Source organism: Hesperophylax consimilis, chromosome 9 (genome assembly GCF_061612785.1).
Source record: "Hesperophylax consimilis isolate HC1 chromosome 9, BYU_Hcon_1.0, whole genome shotgun sequence".
In the NCBI taxonomy this organism is placed as follows: domain Eukaryota; kingdom Metazoa; phylum Arthropoda; class Insecta; order Trichoptera; family Limnephilidae; genus Hesperophylax; species Hesperophylax consimilis.
In genome coordinates, this window is record NC_142844.1 from 7,081,440 (window position 1) to 7,105,073 (window position 23,634).

The following is a 23,634-nucleotide window of genomic DNA, read 5'->3' on the forward strand; positions in this document are numbered from 1 at the left end:
ATAATTATCAGAATATAATATAATTTTCTGAATCTAGTTTAGAATATCAATTTTATTTTAAAAATTGCTTATGTAAAAACTTAATAAAAAGAAAAATAATACAATCAGGTTGACAGTGTATAATACTGCAAATACGACATGGATTGGTCCAATGCTTTGTAGGGAATCCGCTTGCACTGGCGCGGGTGTAAATTATACACCCTAACGTTAAAGATTACAGAATTCAATACTTCGCTCGTGCGAAAGCATCACAAAACAATATATCATGTTTACCAAAATTATTGTTGCAATGCCGGTCCATTTTAAATCTATTATTTTCTGTAAAAAATTCATACTAAATATGTGGGCATTTTTGCCAAAGTGTGTACATACATTGCCTTTTTGTCATGTTCCACGATTATGTTTTTTCATAGTTACGTAATGTAAAATATTAGAAAGTTGTGCAAATTTAACATGTCAGTTAAATACAACTGTCGAATAAGTACATCATAGTTTTAATTAATTATTTAGATCAAAAGGAAGTGTGTTTTTACCATGTCCCAAATCTACTTTCAGTTAAAGAAAGTTTGATTCGTATTTAATTTTAGGTAGGTAAGATTAATGTTGTGGTGTCGAACAGCTTGCATAATATATTTTTGGAAAATATACAGTTTTTACATAAACTGGACCAACGTTAAAAAAAATCAAGTCTAACATTTCTGGTAGTGAATAAAAGTTTAGTTCCATTCCGTGACCATATTTATTTATTTTTTATTGCGATTTTTAGGGGCTTTTACATAGGAATGTTTAGAAAATTGTCTTCTATTATATTAAACTTTTATTTTGTACATAACTGAGGTGCCCCAGAAACAATCTTTTGTATTTATCTTGTGATAAATTGAAGATTCCCACTGAAGAATCCACATTACTACCTTGCATTAGTATTTTGAGCAATGAGGAGTGTATAGTAAATCTCAGAATTTCTGCAATAAAAACAAAACCCCGACTTCTAGTAATCTGGTATTGGTGAAAACTTATAAACAAAACGTAAAAGTAACAGAATGGAATGTATAAAAATGATAAAGACATGTACAAATTTTGGCGAATGTGCTTGTAGAATGTAAATTTGCATTCACATGAAATCTACAATTTTCAGCATGTTTTCAAAATTGTGGAATTTGCAATAAACCTTTTTTACAAAAGTTTTTCATCTACAATGTTGAATTCCCAAGTTTTCATCTTTTCTTTTCTAAAACAATTTTTTTTTAAGAAAGAAACATTCCCTAGTTACGAATAAACCGACAATATTTGAAATCCTTCCTTTATTAAGTGGAAAATGTTGCAAGTGAAAGTGAAAAGTGATGGCGAACCTTAGCTAGCAGAGGATTGAGAAATCGGCCACTAACCAGTTCAACAATTAATCTCATGTCGCATTTACTTTATTAGACACCATAAAAATACCTATTTTTCACAAAGTAATAAATAAGGAACAAAGATAGTTTTCCAGACCATTCTGATAACATCTATCTATGTAGATTTAAAACTACAAGATGTCTAGGTATTATAATTAGAAAATTAATATCACTGTTAAATTTCTTCTTATCCTTATAAACATTATTTATTTTTTATTTTTGGGCGCTAAGACAATAATTATATCATATTCACACCAAAACATTGCGCCACTTCATCACTGCAGAGGTGGACATAAGGGATATACAATCCGCCACTGATCAATTACACAAAATTTTGTCATTAATAATTGAACACTTTATTGACTATATAATATCTCTTAATGAAGATAACTAAATATGATAGATGATAACTATCCATTAATATAGAATACACTATGTGCAGTACCTGCTAAAAACAAACCCATACTAATCAGCCATATTGTTAAGAAATTGAGGTAGGTACTCTCTAGTCATATTTGACTTCTTGTTTGAAAGTGTTCCATTTTTAAAGCATACTGAACAAAATAAAAGAAGTTGGTTTTGACAGTTGGAACTTGGGGAAAATTGGGTAAGGAAATAGTTGAATGTTGGTGTTGTGTCGTGGAAATGGTGTAATAATTTTAATTTAATAAAACTGTGTACGCTCTACTCTATGAAAACCAGATGCCAGTGTTATGAATGACATTTTGTGAACATATTTTCCCATCAAACAACAAAAGAGAGAAAGGACAAGGAACACATCCCTAGGGATAATTTCATGTACTGCACGATAATACAGAATTAATTTAGTGTATTGTATATCACTGGTAGCTACCATATTATGAAAGACACATGTTTGGCAGAATCGCCACTATTGACAGAAAAATAAATACTAGCTGTCTTTTATTAGAGATCACAAAGGAAAAATATTAAAAATCTAAACATACTAATATTATTTTTATTCAATAAACTATGAAATAGAAAATACAGTATTATCATTTAAACCTCTAGGAATGGTAATTATTATCAGTCAATAAAAATATTTCTGGAGAGAAAACTACTAAGTAATAATGTATCGTAAATCATATAAAATTAAAACAATTAGCAATACATCATATTATAATAACTATGGTAACTAAACAATGTTTTCAACGTCAGAGATGAAATCTGAATTAATTATTTAAAACACTTCAATGCAAGTTTTGATTCTTAATCATGGCAGTGATATTTCAACACACCATACCATACCCATCGACATTAATTTTTTTGAATACTATCTCAAATACAGACAAGTTTCATCTCATCGAAGTTAGGCATTCTTCAGGGCGAGTTTTAAAATATGACAATCCATACTGAAACTCTTTCTCTGTCTCTTCAGATTGAAGAAAAACATTGCACAATTCAACGTGTACCCCATTCCTTCAGAGAATAACGCAAGTTCTGGATATTTTTTGCCGCAGGGTTCTTTTATCATTTTCTTTGGTTTTTTTCTCATCTGGACGTTTCTTACCGATCAGATTGTTGGGATCGCTCAAACTGTCCCAGATGTACTCTTCGGTTAGAACTCGATGCATCACCACTCTGTAAATACCGATGATCGAGCTCTTAGAATTTTGGCCAATGCTGTCGCACAGCATTTTGGAAGAAATCCCGTAATTATTTAATTTCTCCCTTGTTTTAACTTCGAGCGGATTCAGGAAAGTTAGGTCGTGCGTGCAAGTTGGAAGCATAATGAATCTTCCTTGTTCAACGGGAGTTCCGTCAGCACACTTCAAATTCTCCCCAGGTTTCGAAGACGGTAACATTTGAACATCGAAAGATTGTCCTTTGGAAGTGTTGGCTAATTTTTTATTGATCTTCGGTGGTTTGGTATCGCCATTGGTTTCCTTTCCTTCCATGATGGTTATGATAGAATTGGTAACATTTGTATTGTTGTTTGTTGCATTCATCTTTTGTCTGCTGCTGAAGTTTTTCAATGCTGCATCGGGGAGGGTGGTGGAACACTTCCGGAAATTGTTTCTAGAGGCTATTTGCTCATCGGTGATCTTGTTGTTGGGGGAGAGGGGGGTTGATCCTCTGCGGAACCTGGTGGCCAGCACCAGAAGGGAGTTCTTCCTACGGCGGTTGTCGGGCGGAGGTGGAACCACTTTGAACCACTCGCTGTCTAAGATTTCGTCAATGGTTAGTCGCTGCTTTGGTGCCTGAACTAATGTGTGTTCTAAAAATAAGCAAGGAAATACATTATTATGTACTCAATTTTGCATAGAAATATTCACTTGACAAACTTTTTAAGGTCCGAAAATGGAAAAATATGCTTGGTTGATTTTCATACCAGCAGATGGCCTTGGAAATAACATAGATGATTCAACCGTAACAAAGTTAGAAATATTCATCAATAAATGACAGTATTCTCTATTAAATTTCTGGCATAAGTTTAGAATTACCTTTTATTTGAAATTACATTTTATTAGTTGAACACATATGTCTACAAATGTATATTATAATGTAATAATTATTATTTTTTTAAGAAAGACAAACATACGAAGTACCAATAACCTTACAATATTTGAAAATCTACTATGTACCACCAGAGTAAGCGGAAAATGTTGCTTGTATTGTGATGAAGAACTTCAGTCGAGGAATTGAACACACTACGCCTGGGTGGGACCCAAACGCAATGTCAACTCATCCACCGACCGGTCGAAACAGAAATCTGGTAAAGCAAAGAAATTCAATTTTGCTGGACTGAATTATGAAGATGACTTGATCAACTGTCAAGTTTTTAGTGGAAATAAATAATAAAAATGGGGTAAACCATAATTTTAGAATGTTTTCTCTTGTTGTGCCTCTCCTATTGGGGAGACTGGATACCATCACACCCATTGAAAAATAGAAAAGGTTCATATTCACCTATGATATAGCAGCACTGGTCGCTCACGTATCCCGGTATCTGGTACTTGCCCTCGAGAATAAAGTTCTTGAGGGCGGCGACACTGTGCGCGCGGAAGGGCATGGAGCCCGTGACCATGAAGTAGAGTAACACGCCCAGTGCCCACACGTCCACCAGTTGGCCGAAGTAGCTCTCGTCGCGAAACAGCTCGGGCGCAGCGTATGGGGGTGAACCGCAGAAAGTGTTTAGCGGCTGCCACATACCTAAAAAATATTTTGAAATGTACATATCGACAGACATTATCCGATCCGAAGTGGAAATGTCTTCACTAGAAAAGAAGTGCCTTCACCGGAAAGAATTAATTAATAAGTATCTGATATAATATATGAGAGAAAATATGTCCACTACAAATATTGATGTAACGACAATTTCTGAAAATGTCACCCAATATTTAAGTGGAAATGCCGAATCTAGGATAATTACAGAGTATTTATTGCCATAAGTGTCTGGATAAGTGGAAATACCTTTACTAAAGAATGTTAGGTAGTGAAAGAAGTAGGTATCTGATACTTGTAAAAATACCACCCCACGAAGAGTGGTGTAATGTAATGTAAAGACAGAAGTACCCAATCTTTAAGTATTTTAAAATACCTCTAATTAAAAAAAAATGGTGTATTGACACAAGTATACAATCATTTTAAGTGGAAATATATACCTCCATTAGGAAAATAAACTCAAAAAGGAAAAAAAAACTATTGCAAAATAAGACAAGAATGTATTCTTTGTTTACTGTAATAAGGGGGTAGTTAGTTGTTATCGGCGTTACAAAAAGAAACTATTAAGTAATACAAACTAAAATTATTCTAATTTTTCTTACCATTCATCAACTGGGTACTGAATCCAAAATCACCAAGTTTCACTACAGTCGGAGCTGAATAGAAAACATTCTCTGCCTTAATATCCCTGTGAATAAATCCTTTGGAATGCTAGAAAAAAGTCCAATAATTAACTTAGACCGAACAATATAACAGATAAATTTTGTATCTTTATGTAACAAAATACGTTCCACTTTTTAAATTTATTATGTAATACGCCCATAAGGGATTTTACATACTAATGATATGGTAATATAGTGCGACTATAAATATGGAGTATATAAAATGTGAAATTGCACAACATCCCCAACTACTCCCAACTGTCTGGAGCCAGTGAGATTATGGCATCCCCAATTGGGTATGTTGTGAGGCTGAAAGTGGTGAGGATGGGAAACATATGCTATCCTATCCCATCCTGGCTATTCAGATCTAGTCAACAAACACGGCCAAAGCCATTTCAAGCAACAATTCAATTTTGTATGGTGGTCTCACCAGGGCGATACTGAGAGTATCTTCGAACTGCATGCAATCTGATTGCAAGCGAGTATCTAAATGACTCAATCCTGATATTATTGTTACAATTAAAAAGATTTTTGGTTGAGAAATTCTAGATAGTGTATAGAAGGCAATCAGGCTACATAAATCAGGGCTGTCTATAATACTACTAACAGTTTAAAAAACAAAAGTCAAGTTGGAAACAAGTGTTCTATCCAAAAGTTTTTTAATTGTAATCTAATTCATGTTTTCGATAGGTAGACCGAGTTTAGAAATTTTTGTTTTTCAATGGAATCGGAGTGAATTTCAAAGTGAGTGGACCAGAATTCAATTTGACTTCGAACTAAAGAAGAATATAAGATTTTCAATGTTTAAACATTCAAGTCTGGCATTTCGGAGAACGAAGCCAATATTTGTTTGCCCATCGTACCTACGAATTTACTGAAAAAGTGTCAGTTTTTCAAGCCAGATGTCATTATTTCTATTAATATCTCAAAGAATTTCAATGTATAAATAAATACAAACATTTTCTCACCATGTGTTTTACGGCATGCACCACTTGTAAGAAGAGCTTTTTGGCCACATTTTCAGTCAAACGCCCCTCCATAGATATCTTATTGAACAACTCTCCGTCAGGGGCGAATTCCGTTACTAAATGTATTTTGCTGTATGTTTCTACCACTTCAAACAACCTGCAAAATGAAAAACAAACAACATTACATGAATGCCATAAACTGATGGCACTTTGATAAGTTTGCGACATGGTAAATCACCAACTTTCTTACAAAAATGCAAAATTAAATGGTCTAACATAATTAGCATTGCAAATAGAATGTTTTATGCTAGCAGGTTACTAATATGCAGCTTGAATTTGTGCTTCAAATCATAATAAATTTAAATGTTTTGGAATGTTAGAAGTTAGGATTGTGAAAATATTTTCCTATATAAGTTGCTTTACAAGCTATAATGTTTATTTACAGAATTCCATAAAGAAAATATTATAAACATCTGCAATTATTTTTGTTTTCACAGCGTATGTAATAGTCAATACTAATTCCAGTTGTAACCCTGTCTATCTTAACTCCGGTTCAATGAACTCTTGCTTTGAATGTATGCGTCATTTTCAAAATTGGAAGTGTTTGTTTGGAGAATTCAGACAAGAGATAAAGTTACCTACCTATATGTATAAATAAAAATTTTAATGTTTGCCTGTTAGAAATCTTAAATTTCCGACAGTTCTTCACCAATAACTTTGAAATTTTGACACAAAGTTGCATTCAAATTCGCGTGTGTTTATATTATATAGATGTCACCTTTGACAGGTAAAAACAGCTCAATCTGTCGGACAGACATTTTTTTTCTAAACAGTGCCATCTGTTGGACGTAAAAGCAATATGCGCTATTGTTTCTCTATCTGCACAAACAGACTGAGCCACAGAAATGCGTGGCGGGGTACAGCTAGTAATATAATATTTTTAACAGAAAATTATTTTAAATGCCATTTTCAAAATTGGAACTGATTTGTCGAGAATTCAGGCTATCCATGATTTGTCACGGGTCTGCGCTAGAATTATATAAAAGGAATGGCGGCCTTTGAATGTGATTCCGAAAGCGTATTCAACTCTGAACAAAGAGTACATGAAAATATATTGAATCAATATAAATAAAACAATTACTTTGGTATCAAGTACGCTTTGAATGTATGTATAATGAAAAGATGAGAAGAGGTGTGAGTATTTTTTTTTTCGTAAATACCATTCTCACACATGAGTGTTGTTTTAGATGTGACATTGTAAGTAGTGAATTTTGATTAACTTTTTTAAGGAATATTGAATAAAAAAATGTATCTAATAAACAAATCTAACCTGATAATGTTGGGATGGTGAACAGCTTCCATAGTGGCTATTTCCCTCGCTAGCATCTTGCGAGTTTTGCCGTCCAATTTACTTTTGTCTATTATCTTAATTGCTACCTTATCTGAAAAATATAAAAATGACATAGGTTGACAAGAGACATGCAACAGACATGTTTTACATCGGATCGAAGAATCAATTATTACTAACTAGATTATAAGTTTTTACATATTTTTTGTGTCCTTTATTCCGAAAAAAACCAACAGTCGCTGTTCCCAACTTTTCGAACGATCAATCTCAGGCTCCGATCAGCCAAGTGATTTGTTCAGTAACGTTCAATTCTCCCGTTTCCAAACATCACGGTTGATGATTATCTTTAGTGACCCTGCCCACTTTCATAGACAATAAAATGACATCAAAGTAAATGCTTTTGAAATTAATATTGACAAATTAATTATTCTATTTTTTATTAATGCGTATAATTTTTTTTAAATAGTGTAATATATTAACCGATATTTTATATTTTTTTAAACAACCGTATGTGATATGTTAAAAATAAAGTGTTAGCTTCACTTTCATCCCACGAATATTTTTCACTCTGTCGACACTTTTTATAACTATTCATTTACTGAGGCAGGCTTAATCCAGTAGTTTGGCTTCCTTAAATCGGTTGACCACTCAGTCATCACTTTTCCGTTGGAAAGAACGTAGTTGTGCATTTGAGCAGTGCTGAGCCAAAATTTCTGCTCAACTTAATCAACACGGTTTGTTAATCAGTAGGATTGGGAACAACGAACGTAAGGACGGGTTGTTTCGGAGAATTAGAACAATTCTTCAAATTTCAACATTCATTTTCGGGTTCTGTGAAAGTCACACTCAAGTTCTGTTATTATATCATTATAGGCAGGCTGCTTGACAGAACTGAAATAATAACAGAACTTGAAAACATCTTTCACAATACTTAACTTAACTAAATTAACTTTGAAATTTGAAGAATCGTTCACCTTCTCCGAAACAAACCCATCCCTTATTGTTATTACCGGATGATTTTATGCAGCTTTCGTACCAGTCCTATAATAGGACGGGTTTACACACAAGCGATGAATCATGACTCATTTTTTTAAGAGCGGGAGCAACAGTACCAGCACAATACTTTTGTTCGGCTCAAAGAGTCGACTTAATTGAACGGGAGCCGTGAACTCAGAGCGTATGAGCAATGAGAATACTGTGGTCGCCCGATACGGCTCCTACGCTACGGCCACCCCGATATGGCTTTACCAATATGGCTCCCAGCATATGAATGATCGTACGACTCAAAGATATTAGAAGAACGAGATGTGCTATGAGCAGTTCATACTGTGTAAAATTTTTTTGCCCAGTGTCGCCGGTTTTGTTCACCAATGCTACTGCACACCTTCGCTTACGCTAAGGTATCCGCACTAATACATAGAACAGATTTCTGTGCGTACACGTCCCGGTAGTATTCAAAGTACCCTAATTAAGTAGTACTCCGCCTACGGTCCGGCGGCCAACATAGCATATCTCGTTCTTCTAATATCTTTGGTACGACTCTTTGTACCGGTACGCCGCCTCGTACTACGAGAAAAATAAAGTGTATTTTCAAGTCCAGATGTTAGTCTTTCAGAAGCCGTTCACGTTTATGGGTATGTAATAACTAATAACAATTAATAATTAGATAATTTTAATGGCGCTATTTTCCTAAAATATCTCCTGATAAAAAAAGAGTAACTGTTGCCGGGAGCCGTATTCATAGGTCTCAAAAAGAGCTAGCTCAGTTGTGCTGCTCGTTCATGAACGACTCATCGCTAATTTACACCATTCTTGTATTAAAATATTCGTTCATAATATTTACCTCTAGTGAGCTGATGAACCGCCAGTTTAACATGAGAGAAGTTTCCACTGCCAATGTCTCCAGAGATCCTGTAGTTACCCACCCTCTTCCCCAGCGTAAGCTGCAAACAATATGACCAACATGAAATATGAAATAAATTGCTAGAGGTATAAAAGATAATATAATATATTATTTTGTAAGTATTCAATATTAACAGATCTTATTCTGATACCAACATCGACCAACTAAAGTATATCGATGGATATCAATCCGGATATTAGGCAGTCAGTATAGACCAATAGGTTGATTTATCGATGGCAGTGAGCCACGGAATTGTCAGAGGAAAGAGTACAAACTTTTATTTTATTGCGTAATGTGTGATAAAACCACGTGTACCCGTTCGCAACTCAATTTTATCTAAACCCGTTGTCTAATTTATTATCTTTTTTATAAAACACTGTCGAATATCAACACATCAATATCAATTGGCTCGGTATTAGTACTGAATTCACAAAAACCGGAGATCCAGAAAATACAGTTCAGTATGGTTTGCAGCGCGGCCATTTTGGGACTTTTTTGCGCAGGGTCTCACGTTTTGTCAATTCGGTACCGATACCGAACAAGTGCGACTACGGGCTTAGTGGGGAAATTCGAAAAGATCACTAATCAAATAATCAAGTAATCAAATGATCGTTATCAAATAAGTTTTCAATATTTTATGTAACTATCCACGTATGTATCAAAAAAAAATTCAATAGTAAAAATAAAAATTAAAAAAAATGATCGTAAGCAAAAAGATCGTAAGCAAAATGATCGTAAGCAAATGATCGTAGATCGTAATCAAAATGATCGAAAGCAAAATTATCATAGCCAAATAGTAAGCAAATGATTGCAAATAATACGATCAAATGGTGATTTAAGATCAAATGTGCTTACGATCAAATGATAATTACGATATTTTTACATAGGTACGATCTATTGCATACGAACTTTTTGCTTACGATCATTTGATTACGATCTCTGTTAGCGTCAGGAAGACCTGGCAAGAAAATATTTAGTCGAAATAGAGAGGAAAATACTACGCAAATAATAATATTCATAGTTAGGAGTGTGACAAAACAAAGGCGTGGGTGATGATACATCCAGTGTGAACGTGAACCCCTGCGGAGAAACACCGTGATAATAATATGTAATTAGATTAGTTATCTCTATAAGTAAGAAAATCTCGATGTTTACATAATATTTGTAAATAAGAGCTTAGATTAGATTACGATTGCAATAAAACATTTGCGAGGCGAAATCTGTTTTTCAACGCGCATTCTAAAAATAGATTGTGATAAAGTCGTAGACAAACAGAGGATTTTTACTGTAATATAATACTTATAGCTCTTATGCTACGGTAAGTGTATCTATAGGTGCTCAAACCAGGCCTCACCTCAATAATTCCGTTTATCTACTAAACGATACGCTCCTTTATAACGTCATCTATGTAAAAAGTTGTTAGAAAAATAATATAAAAGTATTCAACAGAAACAATTCAACACACAACAGAAATAATTGACGGCCTCCTTGGTCGAGGGGTAAGGCTCTAGACTAGCAAGCTGGAGGTCGCGGGTTCAAATGCAAGTAAATTTTATTCGATTAATTTGTGTTATTTCACAATTGACTCATTTAAAAGATTGTGCCGTGTTTGGTGACCAGATGTGAATAGCCAGGTACTTCCCCACCCTCCCCAATATCTTTCAACATACCCCAATTGGGGATGCCATAGTCTCACTGGCTCTAGCGGTTGGGAGCAGTTCGGACTCTCGCGCGATTTTGCATTTTTTTGAAAAGTAATAATATAATATTTGTCGATGTTTTTATCATCAATTTATTTATTGGCCGTAGTTAACCCTTTTTTACATTATGTAAAAACCTACAAATACGTAGTTTCTATTGGTGCCTCCGCAACTAGTGACAGTTAAAAGAGTACGGTTTTACTCCTGGCTTTATAAAGGTAAACAAGGGTTGGCATTTGAATCCCTTAATTTAGTGATAACAACCTTATTTAAATAGATAGAATGAATTATGGCATACCTCGTGGAGCCATCTGGTATCGTGCTGGAGGTTGTAGAGAAGCTGCTCATATTGGCTCTTCTGGGCCGGCATTGGTATTGGAGCTAGAAAATACATGTGTTTAATAAACCTCGTTTGGATCAGTCACCAAAAAAGGGGAAATAATAATAAATAACAGTAAATTTATTATTTTTGACGTAGGTACCCACTCATCGGTGGAATGGGTGAGGCAAGTTAAGGTAGAAACACACTGGGTCGACGTACGCTACGTAAGCAATGCATTAAGATATCTTGACTAATTACAACCCATACATTTTCTATGAAACACACGTAACGCAAACCCACGCTTCCATCGATCTGGGCAGTCCAGATCGGCGTGGGACGTTAAAAGATGGAGGGGGTGGCCTCACGCCTCCATCGAGTCGATACCACACATATATGAGTGGTATTATCAATAACAGCCATAGATATATTGGTATATCTATGGCTGTTTGTTTTGACAGTAGTAAGCTTAATAAAATAATAAAGTTGGTAAATCATCCTCATACCATCCATCCATCAATCGCAAGACATGACAAAGCTACGAATTGCATCTCCTGACAAGAGAATAACATTAACATAACCTAAAAAATAAACGTCAAATCAATTGACGAGCCTGCGCGCGACCACTTGTTACGTGGTCACACGCGTTGCGTGCGTAGAACCAGTGTGAACCATGGACCTAAAAAGCCCTGGGAACGTAGTAATGCGTGAATCGCGTACGTCGACCCAGCGCGTTTCTACCTTTATTCGTGAATTAAGCGATTTTCCCAAACAAAACATTCAAGTGTACTTTTTGTATGGAATAAGTGAAAAATTATTAAGCGCGAAATTTAAATCAGATATTCTATTGTTCTTTCAGAATCGTTATTACACTATATTATAAACCAAGAACAATTAATAAATTCTAAAAATATTAAAATACATACAATTAAATTAAATGTTACCTTGTATATATTCGTTTATATTCTAACGTAGTATAAACTAATTAAATAAATAATACAAAAAAAATAGTGCCATCTGGTAACTGAAATTCATAACTTTTATAACGAAGATTTACATTACCGCCATCTTACTGTTTTCAGGCAAACGTTTTTAAAATAAATTCTAGTTAGAAAAAATATTTTTGTTGTTTGTTTTTGGGGTGTTATGCCGTGTTGCGCTAACTCCTTCTTTAGCCTCCTTCTTGGCTAAATAAGGAGTTAGCGCAACACGGCATAACACCCCAAAAACAAACAACAAAAATGCTTTTGGCCGTGAGAATCTAAAAACTTACCAGAAAAAATATTGTTTTGGAAATGAACAACAGAGTTCGTGTGTGTCGAAAATAGTTGATTTTGTCATGTCTACAATCGGTCTTAACAAGATAGAAAGCAAAAAATTACAAGTACTTGCGTAACAAAATAACATTAAATGATTATGTATCATATTAATTTGTTTTAAACCTTACGCTGCACTCAGGCACAATTAAACAAGAAGTCGGGTATTACTATATTTATCGGAACTAGACAGTGACAGCCCCTGAAAAGTGTTACAATGGTTGTGACGTTTTAAGTGGTTGTCATTGTCTAGATTCCACAAAAATACGCTAGAAGCTTTTTTACTCCGAATCTAAACAAGACATTAAATAAAACTTTATGTAACTATATTAGACAGAAGAATATTCAGATAATATAATATACGTTTGTTGTTACACTCTGAATATACTTCTGTTAGCACACCTATAGAAAATTATTCAATTTATGAGTAAAAATATAGTAACTATGCGAAATGTAACTTACTTAAACAAAGTTAACAAAAGTTTATCAGGAAACCTGTTAATAATTCATTCGTAAGGCCTGCAATTCTTTTTTTAACCGAAATCACCAATATTTTGAAAAGATTCTTAGTGAATTATCAATAGTAATTTTCATACTCAGTTTACTCACCAACTGTGCCCCTGTTCTGGACCAGCATGTTGAAGTTAGTGTTCATCTGACGCCCTCTTGCATTTCAAACGTCTACCAGAGCAGTTGTCTTCTGCTATGTACACAGTTCTGGCCTGGCCACATCTCCATGCCAGTTCTGATGGACCTGAAACAAAATTAAAACAAAAAGTGTTAATCGAAGAATAATTGTTCAAGTTTAACCCTTGGAATGCCAGGGATAAAACATGAACCGTCCGCCGTACGTCGTCTAATACAATTTTAGTAATAACTTACTTATAGTGATTTTTTTTGGGGTACTATGCCGTGTTGCTCTACCTCCTTCTTTAGCCAACGTTTCGGACAGCATTGCAGTGTCCATCATCAGGGCAGATGTGAAATTTTGCATAAATTACACATTTGCATAAATTACAATTTTGATAAATTGTGTCCGAAATGCTGTCCGAAACGTTGGCTAAAGAAGGAGGTAGCGCAACACGGCATAATACCCCAAAAACAAATCACTATAATACTTTTGGCCGTGAAAATCTCAAATCATACCTGAATAACTTACTTCTTTTTTTTTCTAAATATATTTTTTTAAACTTTAATATTTTGCCAGACAAAGTGTTTATATATTTATAAAAAAGGTATATCTAACCTACGTTGTTTCCCCAGGATAGCTACCTACCTATATTAAGAGATTTTTTTAACTGAAAAAAAAAATATATATATACCTATGTAATGAAGACGTACGAAAATATTTTTGAGTTTTACCGTGTTTTTTAGCTAAATAAGGGTTCTTCACAATAAAAATAAATCGAATGAAGCTTGCCTGCAAATCTATGACTTACGAAAAACGGAATCATGACATTTGAAAGATAATTTTTCGACGCGCTTTTTCACAAATAAAATAAACATATTTGCAAGTGACGAAACGACAAGTTATAATAATTTTAAGGTTAATCGTAACATACGTTATAATCTACGCATTCATATAAGGCGTAAGATATGCTTTAAAATATTTAAAAAATATAAATATTTTCGCCCGTGCATACGCAATATGAATATGCATACCTACATAGTTTTGTCCGTATAAAAATTTAATTTTTCAAGAAAGGCATTCAAATACAATATTGAATTGAATCACCGATACAATATTGTGTGTTAATGTGTTTTTTGAAAGAATTGACTTTTTGTACGGACAAAACAATTTATATTGTCTTCATATTTTAAAGCATAAGTTCCAAAAGTGTATTTTCATAAAATAATTAAATTTACGCCATCTATGAACGCGTATATTTTAACGTATTTTACATTTAACCTTAAGATACATTATTTCCTTGTCAAGCGAATAAAATACAAATTAGTATTAGGTACTACTATCAAATCCACGGTGGATTTCTTAGCACACTAGAGGTTAGTTAAATAAACCCAGAAAGAGAGTCGGGAGACGCAGTCCTGTCATGTTGCCGTTAGTGGTTTCGAGAAACTTTTATTTAATTTTAATTTTCACACTGTTGCTGAATTATTGGTAGGTAATGGGATATTTTTTACGAAAATCTTAACAAGCTTTAGCTCTTAGCAAGAAAAGCAAATTTAGATGGTTAGAACGAGTAGGTATTGCAAATAGATCAAGAAAATAAGGTCACGAAAATATATGACGCACAAGTGGACGGAAGAAAGAATGGGCTTCCCAGGAAGACATGGAAAATGAAAAATTGGACAGATGTAAGAATGAAAGGAGTCCTAATAATAGGCCTCAATATATGTAAGCCACCCAGTGAGGCCAACATTACCGGATAACTATGAAATGTAAAATAGTGTAATAAAATAAAAATAATAAATTTTAAAAAATACCATGACATACTTATTAGGCTTTCCAACCTCTCTGCCCATCCCCACGGAGAAATAGCATTTTTTTACGTGAACTCTTCAGAATCCCTGAGGAAAATAATTTCCCTCGAGGACTATTTCATGTTTTGGGATGATGTTGACAGTGTGGGGGATCTCTTCAACGAAAGAAAGGAGAGGATGTTCTGCGAAGGAAAAAGGTATGTTGGGTGGGTAGGAATCTGGGGTCAATGTGTCCAGGAGTGACGGACGTATGAATCCATTCCGCCCGATGTCGTGCAAGGCTGTGGGTCCAAAGAGTTCAGCTAGAGAGGTCAAAGGGGTCGCCCTCAACTGGCCTCTTGTGATCCGGTCTGCCACGCAGCTGGTGGGCAGTCGCATTCGCATCCAAGACCTGGACAAACCTCACCTCGGCAGCCCTTCTAAGTCACCAAACCTATCCAATCACTTGGAGTTACCTATGGCACTAACTAACAATGTCACTAAATAGTATTTCGACAGAAATGCTGATACCTATCTATAAACACTAGATATTTGAACAAACCGGTATGTGCAATTTGACCTTGAAAGAGATACGAGAAGTGGTTCAGTTTACCGTGGTTAATGATTATTTAACTCAAGACCAATATTGACTCATAGTTCAAACGGCTGAAACTGCGGTTAAGAGCAAGGTAAAACGATTAAAACAGTACACCCACAGTTAAATGGGCCCCTTTGTTCTATAAAGTCACTTCATTGATTAGCCAACCCGTTCATTGACTTGTAATATTTACTAACTACATGGTTCAACGAGAACCCGGAGAATTCTCCAAAACTATTTAAGCGGCTTCGAGTTCATTCAATACAGTATTATAATATTGACGTTGTTTTATTTTGTTGCTAAATATAATAGTACATCCATTTTCCTCGCAGCTGGAGCACGTCGTAAATCCATTAATGGATACATTTCCCGGATAGACTCCCGTGGATAAAATAATACATTATGAAGGTTTTAGATAAGGGTAATAAATAATACATAATAAAAATAAACCGTAATGGATTTTCTACAGTTATTCGGTTGTATTATAGACTCACCATGTTCCTTAATCTATATAATGGATATGAAAGAGTTAGTATTAAAAAATTAGGATTTTTACAAGAACAGACGAAGTATTTTCTTTTCAAAAAGTATCATCAGATAGGCAGATATTTGCAGGATCCAATACAATTAATAAAATTGAACTGAAAGAATATATCATATATTTGCACTTCGCCAAAGTACAGGTAGAAAAATGAGTATTGCTAGTTTTTTAAAAATCTCTTCAAACACTTTTTTAAACCAGTTAAAAACGGGATTTCAGGCCGTTTCCTGATAAACTTTTAGTAAATTCCTAATATATCAGAACACGTGTTTATGCAGCTGCATTTGCCTTAATAAAATAGAGATAATGACGAAATGCGAAAATATTAGGATTTTTATGAACACGTGTTTCGACATCATGATAATACTTTCGTATTTTACTAAAAGTTTATCAGGAATCTTATCAATTCATTCGTTCAGGGCCTGCAATCCCGTTTTCAACCTATTACGAATAATTTTAAGAGATTCTTAATAAATAAGCAATACTCATTTTTCTCAGTGTAATAATGTACATTATGTCCAATTTTGAAGAAAAAAAGTTTTTAGTTGATATTTTCTTCGTATTATTATTATGAATAATGTAGACAAAATACAGTATTTTTGATAAATTCATTTTAAACATTCATTTCTCAGACATAAAATAAAATACAGTTATTTACCGCAACATATGAAATATCTGTATTTAGTCTAAATTATATCCGATTACAATAGAAATAAGAGGATTATGCTCATGAAACCAGTAAACTTGAAGGATTTGCTGAGGCGATTCCTTTAAATTCTTTGGCATTGTATGAGCTCGGCGCCTGTCAAATAAAATTTAAGCGTTTTCGTTTCCAGCGCGATTAGGATTGTAATAGAACCATTACGGTCACAATGGTTTAATTTCAGATTAACAATGAAAATCTTTCAAACGCCTAACAATACGCGACGCTATTTTTATAAACTCTATCGTAACAGTGGCGTTTTTCATTCATCAACTTATTAAATGCAAAAAAGCGATTTCCTGCCTGAAAGACAAAACCAGAATCTTTAGAATTAATTTAAGCTAAGTTTAAAATATTATCGTCTAATCATATTATAGAAATTATCTGAAAGGCGAGAAATATTTATTCTCCTTTTAATGCATAAAATTGTTAATTGAAGATTGGACTGCCCTGACGTATTAAACTTGTTGTCACTACATGTACCTCCGAAACATCCTAGATGGAATATATTATTTCACAACAATAACTTCGTGCTCTATTCTTTTGTGGAAAGAATACATTGACTGGGCAATGAGCTTATAAATGTCGCTGATCTTTTCGATTTAATCTTGAAATCTTGACACACTCAAAGCCAAATGAGTTCAGCAAATTTTAGGTAATGTAAATAACGAGAAATTATAATTTATGCATGCAATATTCACAATACCTATTTATTTTTATTTTTTATTTTTTTATATAATTTTCAAGGGTTCTTTAAAGTTAGTGGGATAATAACAAGTATATTGTATTTTTTGCTTTATTTTTAAAATCTTTATTATTTACGTTATACTGTTGTATTCAATTTAATTTATAATTGTTATGTAAAAGGCAAATATAAATATAATAAATAAATATTATGGTAGAATAGAAATCTATGTACATTATAGACACCTACATACATTTTCCAGATTTTTCCGTTTACTTATTTTTCCAGAGAAAAAATATTTTGGTTGGTAGTTAATAATTTTCTTTCTGATAAAGTAATTGACATTCAATCAGCTTTTCTGAAAACCACGAAAACCTTCCAAATTAGGGTACGCCACCGTTAGGTGGAACCTTCGTTTTTCATTGAACGGTAATACCGGAACATGGAAGTTTCAACGAAAATTCTCAGTGGCTTAGCGATAAGAATGTTTGGAGATTGCGGGTTCGATTTATGCCATAAGTTCAAGATACCACAATCAGATATTCAAATAAGCTTTTCGGCAGAAATTAAAACTCTTGGGAGTTACGCGTCAGTTATCTATCGAAAAATGAATTAAATAGCGCAGACCCGTTAAAAATCACGGGATATTATAATTTTAATTTAGAAAAGATAATAAAAATAATAATTTATTGTTAAAATATTATATTATAGGTGGGTACGTCCCCGGTAGGTAACTAGTATCGCCTGTTTGAATTCTTCACACAATGAGTTCCATTTTTGAAAATGACACATAAATTTAAAGCAAATCCAAGTTCCAGAGTTCAATGAACCGGAGTTATAGACACACAACCGAAATAAAAAAATTTTGTAAGAAAACCAATTCCATTACGTTTTGATTATTTTTTGAGTTACGAAATGATGAGATTTTTACTAAACTTATTTATCTTATTGAGGACTTATAATACCCGTCAAACCTATATCAAAAGAAATAACATTTTATGGAAACCGTTCTACGCTAATTCCAGTATAAGTTAAGTCATCTGATCATTTATTCTGATAGAAAGAACACAGCTGATTCGTACTACTAGAATTGGCTGTGTTCTGAACTTTGTGAAAATTCATTTGGTCAAAGAAATTATTATCAGGCTCCACTTACATTCAATAGCCTTCCAGAAAATTTAACAACTTTTTTTAATTTTTGTTTTTTTTTTAAACTTTTTTTTTAACTTTTTAGAAATTATAGAAATGTCATTTTATAGAAATTATCATTTTTCACTTGGTCAAATAAAAAATATTGTTTAAAAAACATTGAACAACCTGAATTAGAAAAAATTGCACAATTTAGTGTTTCGCAGAAATTCACTCAGATTTTTCGCTCGTATGAACTATTTGCCCAAACGATTTAATACGTATGCCAAAAAGGGGAATTGTCTTATCAATTGCGACTATTACTATTAATTGTACAGATCATTTTAATGCAAAATTTTAATAACAGTTTAATGAAAACATTAAAATGAAGATTAAACAGAGTGGATAAGGTTGTCCTTGTAGAGCTGTAATGGTGGGCCGATGTATTTGTGGAATAAGTAACTGTATAACGCGAGTAAATAGTTCTCTAACCAGTTTAAAACTTTGGATTGTTGAAATATTTCCGCCTACGTAAAATTGAACAGACATTTTGCAAAGCGCCTAAACGTGAAAATTAAATCTGACGAAGAAGATACAAAGCTTTATTGGAATTCCACAAAACAATATTTAAATAAAGACTTAAAAGGGATTTGTGAAACACTCTGAATTTACATTGTAATGAAATCAAAGTGTTTTCATTTAGGGATTTCAGAACTCCGAGCATCACCAGCATTTTCCAACGGTTCAAAGTAATTCAATTATAAAGGTACCTACTGACGGTTTTTGTGTTTTTAAAATCCTTATTTATAAAGCAAACACGCTTTTGAAGTTCTGCTAGGTTTGTTTATTTTCAAGCGTGACAGCTGTCTCTTCAAACTGTATTATTTCGCTAACAGACAAATAAATAGAGAAAAAAATCTATACAGTCAAATTAACGAAGATTTACACTTAAAAATGTGTAGGTACTTATATTAGGTGTCTTTACCACAATTTTAGGATGGAAGGCCGAACACCCCCCACAATTGAACTTCAAATTTGAAAATACGGAACAAAAATGGGAAAAATCGTATTATTTTTCATCCTCTTAATAAAAACTACAATTATAAAAATCGTTTCTTGTAAGAAAATAAAATAAATAGATTCCACTATATTACGGCCCCTAACAAGATTAATCCGCAGATCACGAAATATAACGGCCCCTAACATGCGAAATCCGCAGATCACAATATATTACTGCCCTTAACACGAGTAATCCGCAGATCCCGAAATATAACGGCCCCTAACATTCGAAATCCGCAGATCACAATATATTACTGCCCATAACACGAGTAATCCGCAGATCACGAAATATAACGGCCCCTAACATGCGAAATCCGCAGATCACAATATATTACTGCCCTTAACACGAGTAATCCGCAGATCCCGAAATATAACGGCCCCTAACATTCGAAATCCGCAGATCACAATATATTACTGCCCATAACACGAGTAATCCGCAGATCCCGAAATATAACGGCCCCTAACATTCGAAATCCGCAGATCACAATATATTACTGCCCTTAACACGAGTAATCCGCAGATCCCGAAATATAACGGCCCCTAACATTCGAAATCCGCAGATCACAATATATTACTGCCCTTAACACGAGTAATCCGCAGATAACGAAATATAACGGCCCCTAACATGCGAAATCCGCAGATCACAATATATTACTGCCCTTAACACGAGTAATCCGCAGATCCCGAAATATAACGGCCCCTAACATTCGAAATCCGCAGATCACAATATATTACTGCCCCTTACACGAGTAATCCGCAGATCACGAAATATTATGACCCCTAACACAAGTAATCCTTATATCACGAAATATCACGGCCCCTAACACGAGTAATCCGCAAACCACGAAATATTACGACCCCTAACATGCGTAATCCGCAAACCACAAAATATTACGGCCCCTGATACGAGTAATACGCTGATCACGAAATAATACGGCCCCTACCACGAGTAATCTGCAGATCACGAAATAATACGGCCCCTACCACGAGTAATCTGCAGATCACGAAATAATACGGCCCTTACCACGAGTAACCTGCAGATCACGAAATAATACGGCCCCTAACAAGAGTAATCTGCAGGCCGTGAAATATAACAGCATCTAATGGTACCTACGTATACATTTGCGAACAGAAACGCGAACCGAGCCATGAATTACGGGAAGGGAACGAAGCAACTGCAAGCGGCGTTTCACGCCATTTACGGTTGCCTCGTTCCTGTCCCATACATTGAGGTTCAGTTCGGTAGTTCGGATTGCGTATGGATACGTAGCATTACAAAAGTAATCCTCAGATCGCGGCAAAGCGATGTAAGCGGCCGGATTACACTTGTGTTTCCATAATACGATGAAAACCAAAGACGATGGAAAGTAAAATACATATTTTCTGTTATATATTGGAGATTGTTAAATAACTTACATAAGCACAGTCGAGATACCAACCGTGAAACGTAGGCTGAATTTAATTTGGAAATCTATGCATAAAACATAAGTGTACATGTTAATTAATATTTACGATTACGCCAGCGGCCACTCTGTAACTTTGGTTTACTTCAGCTTCGCGGAAATAATCATTCGGAACATTGTACCTGAATCCACCTGCTAACTTATGCCTGCGCAGAACACGTAACGTCTCTTCCGGTGGTTCGCAGAAATATGCGTAACGTCGTTTATCTGATAATTGCCCAAATCAGGCACGACACTTTTAATTACAAATGATTTTAAACAATTAACTACGGTTGAATACGCTAGTGTAAAACATACTCAACATGCGCAATAATATATGCATTCAATCGGTACGATGTACGACCATTATTTCTATCGGATACAGGTTTGTAACCGTAAAGCGCATCCCAGCTGAATTTTCCATAATGCAATTAATAATGAGTGATGTTTAGGGGGATACACAGGCAGATATAGTAAATAACATATATCTGCCTGGACACTAACTTAAATACTTCGCATGTTAGTTGAAACGTGGTCGAAACAGATGCTTCCGTTCCTTGACGGACTAAAGCGGTTAAAAATACAGAGTAAAAGAAGCAAACTGTTCAGACCAGTGGTTGCTTTCGGTTTTGAGAAGTGGTGCCAACACAAAATGTATAAAGCTATTTAAAATGCTTCGAAGGAGAAAAGTTAAGGAAATTGACAAGAAAATGGGTAATTGAGAAGTAAAATTACTGAACTCAAGAATATACTAATTACAAGCAAGAAGTCACCGTGAGAATGTGTCGGCCCTAAAGACAGTGATGGGCTGTATATGTATTTTTTTTTTTTTTTTTTAATTTATTGAAACATATAAACAAGGTTACAATTTTTTAACAATATAAACACCAATATATCAATCACTCTCCTAATAAAGCAGCTGCTTGTGTTTAGGAAATGATGTATATTTATGAGAATATCGAATAAGGGTCATAACTATTCCCAAATGTCTGGAACCAGTGAGACTATGGTATCCCCAATTGGAGTACGTTGTAAGTCTGACCACTAGTAGTGAGGAGGGGAAGGAGAGGGAGAAGACGAAGGTGAAGAATAACCTGGATATTCAGAACTGGTCACCAAACACGGCTAAAGTCATTGCAAGCAACGTTTCAATTCTGAATGGAGATTTTTACACCAGGGTGATTGATGCTGAAAGTATCTTCAACTGAGATGAACAAATAGTGAAATAACACAAAGTAAGCAAATATATTTACTTGCGCACGCCATATAGAAAGAATAAAGAATCACCGATACCAGGACGTCGGCAATCAGTGGGTGTCTCAGTAGAAGTTACAGTATTTACACTGCTTTACAGTACCTTTACTTTCCAACCCAACTGTGTCTGTTCCGTGTGATTTTAACGGACTGTTAAATTGTTTTGTTATTGTTTCATCCGGGAATTCGTACCTTAAAGTTTTGCAACACCGTGTATTATACTTCATAGTCACTGAATAGTTTGTAGCACATATTCTCATTTGCAGAAATTGGAATGCTGAAAACAAGTTGTACATTTGACACGCAGGAAAATTACATTCGTATGTAATTTAATTGAGTGAATAAATCAACAATGGCGACCACGCCAACCCTACATACAACTGGGCGGAAAGTGTTGGAATACACGGTAAAACCTTCCATATTTGAATAATTCCATTCCTAGAATCGTCAGTGCCAATGGAATAAATCCACTTTCTGTGCCACTTTGGAATAATTAACAAGTTCTGCAACGCAGAAAATAGTTCAATTTAAAAAAAATCTACACAACTTTGCGACACATTTTGGGTTGAACAGAAATTGCAAGAACATTATAAATGTTTAACTTAAACATAATTATATATATTTGCACAAGTCTATAAAAAAGATTTATAAAGATAAACTAATAATAATAATACCTCGGTTTAAGGGTATAATTATATGTTTACAGGGTGTCCGGGGGTAAAGTGCACTATCTTCGGGAGGTGATTTTACAAGTAAAAAAGATAAGTGACTTTTTTTCGACATCCCAACTTTTAGGGGTGAGTTATTTTAATTACTGTGACAATGTCTGGCTCCACTCACGAAGAACAGGCAGACATTCGTTAGATTTACGGGCTACATGGTGTAAATACACATGGAATGTGGAAAATTTGAAAATTCGTTAAATTAGTCAAAAGCAGTGACATTAGTAAGTAATTAATAGTTGAATAATTTTATCGTTCAAAGTGTTACTACATTTTGTTATTTTAGTACAG

At 34.3% G+C, this 23,634-nt stretch overlaps 1 protein-coding gene across 1 annotated transcript in view; it reads right to left on the reverse strand.

Annotated features, from left to right (window-relative positions):
• Nucleotides 1–790: 790 nt before the first annotated feature.
• LOC149420850 (serine/threonine-protein kinase NIM1-like) overlaps nt 791–23,634 on the reverse strand; it is a 139,235-nt gene continuing 116,391 nt past the window's right edge. The window contains exons 3-10 of the mRNA XM_089635243.1: nt 13,400–13,544; nt 11,454–11,536; nt 9,396–9,495; nt 7,535–7,646; nt 6,205–6,361; nt 5,177–5,285; nt 4,320–4,562; nt 791–3,627 (exon numbers count right to left, since the gene is read on the reverse strand). Of these exons, the coding sequence (XP_089491369.1) occupies nt 2,831–3,627; nt 4,320–4,562; nt 5,177–5,285; nt 6,205–6,361; nt 7,535–7,646; nt 9,396–9,495; nt 11,454–11,536; nt 13,400–13,445 (1,647 nt within the window). The 5' untranslated portion in view covers nt 13,446–13,544 and the 3' untranslated portion in view covers nt 791–2,830. The remainder of the gene's footprint in view (nt 3,628–4,319; nt 4,563–5,176; nt 5,286–6,204; nt 6,362–7,534; nt 7,647–9,395; nt 9,496–11,453; nt 11,537–13,399; nt 13,545–23,634) is intronic.